A 6,267-nucleotide genomic window follows, 5' to 3' on the forward strand; every position below is an offset into this window, starting at 1 on the left:
AAATGAACATTGTAAAAACAAACATTAGGTCTTCCCTGATTGACTTCATAGTCTGTAAACTTCAAAATACTGCTACAGAGTCACTACACAGGAAACCCTGTTGTTTTTGCTAGATTTATCATCATAATCATTCATATATTATATATATATTATTATACAAACAAGCAATGCTCTCAAAGCCACTATTATGACTGACGTTTAAAATACTTTCACTTCAATTCAGTTCAATTATGTCATATTTTATGTATTTTCATAAAATTATTTGTAGCATTATGTTTTTTTAATTACTTTATTTTGTATTCAAATATTTCTGACATTTCTCCACCAGGGGTACTCGTACCACAGTTTCAGAATAGAGGCTCTACTGGATCCAGCTGCTGCTTCTTCTGATTTGTTACTGGTTATACTGGATGTATGGTGTAGACTAGAGTCTGCAATAACATTTCCAGGAAAGCCTCTGTATTTGATTTTCAGTGTTCAGCATGTTTCTGTATTTGCAGCATGTTGGTTCTTTTCTCACCGTGTTGTCAAATAAGTGAAGGAGTTTTCTTTAAAGGAGAAGTGTGTGATTTCCAGTGGCATCTAGCGTTCAAACCTTAGATTGCAACTAAGAGGATTTACCCCGGCACCGCCCCTCTCTCACCAAGAGTATGGTGGCCGTCAGTGGACAAAATGGCGAGCGAAAGCTATCTCACAACAAACTACATTTATGTGTGTAGGATGAATTACCTGTCAAACAGAAAACAGGCAACCTCGGCGTCACTGTGAAAATGTTTGTCCTCCATCAGCGATTTCCATCATGTAAACGCTATGCCGATGTTGATTCGTGTTTTTGCCGTTTCCTGTCATGCTTGCGTTTACTTTCTTCTCGTCTCCGCTTCTTGGATGACGGGGATTCACTGTCTGCTGCTTTTTGTTCTGGTACAGTGTATGTATGATCCTCCATTTGTCAAAACTGTGCCAGTCAAGGTTCACAACGCTAAATGGTCTACCAGCAATCACCCACGTCTATCCTCCCCGTCTACTTCCGTGTTTACGGTGCGGCGTCTACGTAAGGTCGCCATGGGCTTCCCAAGACTCACTGTTAGTGCAGTTTGTCCGCTCTGCGCTGCCGTAGACGACGCAGGATGATGATCTCCGTAAGTCGACCCGACAGTATGTAACTATAAATGGCTATTTCTAAAGAAACGGGAACATATAGATTATGAGTTTACGTTGATTGATAATAATAAATAACATACTTATATATAATATATCTCATTTATGTACATAAATTCCTGTAATTATTACACACTGGTCCTTTAATTTGCATGTATTATCTGCAGTAGAAACAGATCTACATTCTTTCTACTAGACAGAAAGTAGTTTCTACATGAAGCTCCTCACATCAAGGTATGTGGATTATCTTGAGTAACCGGGTCATGATTTCTGGAAATAGACACTGTTTTTTTTAAATATTTCAAATGTATTTTATTGGCGCTTTAAGCACCACAAGCTGAGTGACTTTTAGTCCTGTTATATTGGAGAGAAGGCAGACATTTCTATGGCTGATATCTCCAAAACTGCAACTTGCACCAAAACAGTATGGATGGATAAATAGCAGTACAGGCCAGAGGAAATATATGTATTTTTAATTCTGTGGTGAATTGTCCCTTTAAGTAATAGTGCATTAACCTCTCAGGGCCACTGCAAGAGAGAACATATATAAAATGACCGAATACTAGTTATAAATAATTCTTTTATTGAGAAAAACACCCAATACATTGTTGAGATGTAACTTTTTTTTTTACTTGAAAAGCACAATGTCACACTCCATATTGCCAGCAGACTGCAGTTAAGTTAAATGTGTATACATTCCCTTCGGTGTTTTTAAAGGGATAGTTTACGGAATTATTTGAATGAGGTACTAATCCATAGTCAGTGTATTGACTACAGTAGATGGTATGGTGTCAGTGTGCTTCCAGTTTAGAGAAGCAGAGAGGGGCACCAGCATGGAAGCTATTTTTTCCTGATTGATTTATTTTCGTTTTCTGAGAGGAAACTGACATTATATGAGCCAAATATCACTCTTTCTATGTCAACAAGACTCCATAGCTGAAATCAGCAATTTCACTTCAGGAGCTGCTGGTTTACCGCTGCCTCGATCTGTTAGTGTGTTTGTATTATTGTGATACTATGGTGCATTAAAAGGTTATTTCAGATTCACCAAAGTCATGCAATACACAAACAAATTTACACACTGAGGCAGCAGTAGACCAGCAACTCCTGTGTACTCCAAATGACTGATTTTGCCAATGGAGTTTGGTTGGCTTGGAGAGAGTGATATTTGGCTTCTATAGCAGTGGTTTCTCATCAGTAAAGGCTATTACTGTAGGTAATACACTGACTATGGATAAGATCATCATACAATCACGCTTCAAATAATCCAGAATATCCCTTTAACCTCAGGCCTATGCATGCTCTTTTCTCTTGAACAGCTTTTTAAAAGCCAGCTTGAAGTCGTCATTGAAGCTGGTGTAGAGCAGCGGGTTGATGAGCGAGTTGATGTAACCCAGCCACGTCAGGAAGTCCGAGAGGAGCTGAGAAGGCTGTAACACCCGCAGACCCACCAGGAGCTCCTTTAAAAAGAAAGGCAGCCAGCAGATGATGAAGGCCCCGAGGATGAGGCCCAGGATCCGCGCCGCTTTCCTCTCGCGCGTGGTGCAGATCTGATTCTTCTCCTCCTGCCCATCCACATCCGTCTCGAAGGACGGGATGCGGATGGTGGTGCTGAGTTTGTCAGCAGTCAGCGTGGGATCCGAGTTGGACAAGTCTGACACGCAGAACGTGTGGGAGACACGACAGTGGTCCATAGAGTTCTGACTGCCCATGCTGCGGCTGCTGAGGTGGCGAGAAGAGCCGCGCTTCTGGTACAGAGTTTTGGCGGCGTTGTAAATCCTGTAGTATAAGATGAGAATGACGATCATGGGAATATAAAAGGCCCCCAGGGTGGAGTATATGGTGTATCCCAGGTGGTCGTGTTCTATGATGCACTTCTGGAGGCCGCTGCTCCTTGGCCTCTGCCTCCAGAATAACGGCGGCATGGATATGAAAACTGAGATGACCCACACTATCCCCACCATGATGGCGGCGCGGCGGGCCGACCTCTTGCGAGCATACTCGATGGCTTTGGTGATGGCCCAGTAGCGGTCCAGGGCGATGACGCACAGGTGCAGGATGGAGCAGGTGCAGCAGGTCATGTCCAAGCTCAGCCACATCTCGCACACCACCTGACCCAAGGACCATGTCTCCATGGTGATGTAGAGGATGCTGATGGGCATCACGAGGAGCGCCACCAGGAAGTCGGTGACGGCCAGGGAGCAGATGAGGTAGTTGGCGGGCAGGTGGAGCTTCTTGGTGGTGCAGATGGCGATGATGACGGCGCCGTTGATGAGCGCGGTGAGGAGGGTGAGGAGGCTGAGGACGACCACCACCACCGCCATCTTGTCCGTGAAATGCGCCGCCTGCAGGCTGCTGGCAGGAGGGCCCGAGCAGTTTGTGGTGTTTGGTCCCGAGGTGCTCCCCCCTGGGTAGCTGTCCATGTCCATCCCTGGACCCAGGCCGGCCCCTCCCTCCCTGGAACCACTGCCAGGGAGACAGCGCACTCTCAAGGGTCAGAGGTCAGTCTGTAACAACAAAACAGGCAAATAATATATTAAAGATGGCCAAAGTGCACTTTCAGTGCTCTGCACTCAGTCCAGGGTGCTTCCTGCCTTCCACACAATGCATGCTGGGATACTCTGCAAACAACTCCCTGATAAGAAACCTATTAGCGAAAAGAATGGAAATATGTGGTTCTTTGTGTTTATGTTTAATTTTCGTGGTGATGTTGGCTGATCTGCTGGTTAGACCAATGGCTTGACACTTTTTTCTTTTTTCATGCCTGTTAATTTATAGGGCAGTTGAAGATATGACAGGAAAGGATGAGAGAGAGTCAGGTAATGACATGCAGCATGCATCACTCTACCAACTGAGCCACCAGGCCACCAGGTTTGACTTTTAATCTGCCCAACACTTATATTAATGTTTAGCTACGGCAAACTGAAAGTGCAAGATTAGTCTGACAAGGAAATGTTCATTTATTTAACCAGTGAAAGTGCAGTTTCCTGCAATATAGAACCTTGGATCATGATCAGTAAAGTTACTCTTTCTTTATTGTGTTCTGTACTTTCAGCAGTAAGTAACAGATAAATGCACACAAAGGGCAAACATTTACTGCATACTGCCATTAGAAACTGAGTACAATTAGCTGATAATTAGCCTGATAAACTGCTGTCGTCAGTGATCAATACACACATTATTAAACCAGTAATTAAACAATAACTAACAGAAGTCAACCTGATCATACTTAAGCAGCTACCTAGTGTTTCTGCAGTCGTGACAAAATGTTAAAAAAAAATGCACATATTAGCCATTTCAATTAACCTAAAGCTCCCTGTGCTCTGCAGGGAAAATATTGCACCAAAGTCCCTTTAAGAAATTTGACATAGTAACAGTTCCTTGCACGTACAAAAAGAAACACAGGATAAAGCCTGTCATATGTAGACAGTCTTCTTATCAATTCGGCATCAATATAATCCCTAAAGATAGACTATATTTCTGTACAGACTTTACATTTTGGATTTTGTCACCTCAACTTGCTATCAGCCTTCACTGGTTATCTGTGCTATTTTAGAGGGAGGACACTCTTAGTGGGAGGCAAACTGTTTAGGAAAATTAAGATTGCTCGCCCTCGTCAGTCTCAAATTTGGACTTGAGTGCAAAGACTTGAGACTTAGTGTTGGCTTGTAAAACAAGGGCTTGGTCCCACCCCTGTGCAATTTTATATATATGTCCCCAGATGATTACATGTTTCAATATGTCTAGCCTTACCAATGATATAACATGATCACATGTTTAATATTCCTGTAAGAACACCACAACTCTCAGTCATGATTAAAATCATAATACCATAAACAGATCGAGATTTGCTGAGCTTTTGATGTCAGTGTCCTTTTGCCCCACTGTCAGTGAGGTTCTAAAAGTAGTTACATTATCAGTGTCTTTTTCAGTCTGACAGTCCGTCCAACTCTCACACAATGTCCCTGTAATGAATGCTGTAAGTCTCTAGGGGCTGCCAGCAGAACTTCACTCTTGTTTGAACTTGTCAAAACACCAGTCAGCACTGATTAGACGCCATCAAGCAGACCCTCCAGCCAGTGCTGCCTCACATGTCCTTTACTTTTTTTGTGAGTAAAGGGTGCAACCTTGGTCACATTTGTCCCATAGGTGTTTAAGATATAAGCATGCCAGTGCTTGTTCTCTAATTAAGTGACAGATTTGATTAATGAGTAACATTAGCCGGGTCATTCAAGTTTTATAGTCTCTCAAATGTCGGGAGAGTCATTATGGAGAAAAGTGCCACTTCTTGCTATAAATCAGTTATATAAACTATAAAACATACCAGCACAGTGCTTTTTTTAAAAAAAGATTTTTCCTCACTCAAATCAATTTGTCTGCAGATTTTTATTCCACAGTTAGAGGAATGTAAGACACTTGTTATGTGGAACCTGGACGACTTAGGAATCATACTTGCTCAAAAAGATTCCTCTTAAAACAAATTATATATATTTTAAAGTGGCAGCATCAGTGAACATTTTTGCTTTAAATGTCATCAGTTCTCTGCTACATGAATGCCTCTCTTTATAATTAAAAGAGACACAATGAGTAATGTAATTTCCAGATTTAAAGAAAAGAAAAAAAACCAGTAGAAGAATTCCGGGTAATCAAGATGTGCTGTTTTGTGTTTCACTCTGAGGAAGATCAGTGTTCACAAAGATTACCAACAGGCCCTACGTTGCACTGGCCCAGGGGCGCTGAGGGGGGCCTTAAACCACAGCCTTTGTTTGCAGCGGCTTTTATGAACATATCCTGTTGTAAAGTCAAAAGGCCCGGTCAAGAGTAGTCTTGTCCTGATCGTGTTCTTTTGCTCCTGACATTTATTTTTATTCTATTCCATTAGTGCATTGGCACTGGTTTGGACTGAGTTGATTGCTTGACTCCTGGTACTGCTTGTTGTAGTGTTGTGTGGGGTACTACTGCTCATCTGATTCACTTCACACTTGACCATGCACTTCCCTTAGATCGGGGGTCTGCAACCTGCGGCTCCAGAGCCACATTTGGCTCTTTAGCCCCTCTCCAGTGGCGTCCTGTGTCTTTTGACTTTGAATAAAAATAAATCATCTCAAC

At 42.5% G+C, this 6,267-nt stretch overlaps 1 protein-coding gene across 1 annotated transcript; it reads right to left on the reverse strand.

Moving 5' to 3' along the window:
- Window positions 1–2,372: 2,372 nt before the first annotated feature.
- On the reverse strand, window positions 2,373–3,587 carry htr1e (5-hydroxytryptamine receptor 1E). The gene has a single exon (XM_084737285.1). The coding sequence runs from the start codon at window positions 3,585–3,587 to the stop codon at window positions 2,451–2,453; it is 1,137 nt and encodes a 378-aa protein (XP_084593411.1). The 3' UTR covers window positions 2,373–2,450.
- Between the last annotated feature and the right edge of the window lie 2,680 nt (window positions 3,588–6,267).

Source organism: Lutjanus erythropterus, chromosome 15 (genome assembly GCF_056507025.1).
Source record: "Lutjanus erythropterus isolate fLutEry1 chromosome 15, fLutEry1.hap2, whole genome shotgun sequence".
Taxonomy (NCBI): Eukaryota; Metazoa; Chordata; class Actinopteri; order Lutjaniformes; family Lutjanidae; genus Lutjanus; species Lutjanus erythropterus.

Bases quoted from the DNA above. Each gene is read 5' to 3' on its own strand.
- htr1e (XM_084737285.1), bottom strand. From the start codon at position 3,587: ATGGACATGGACAGCTACCCAGGGGGGAGCACCTCGGGACCAAACACC.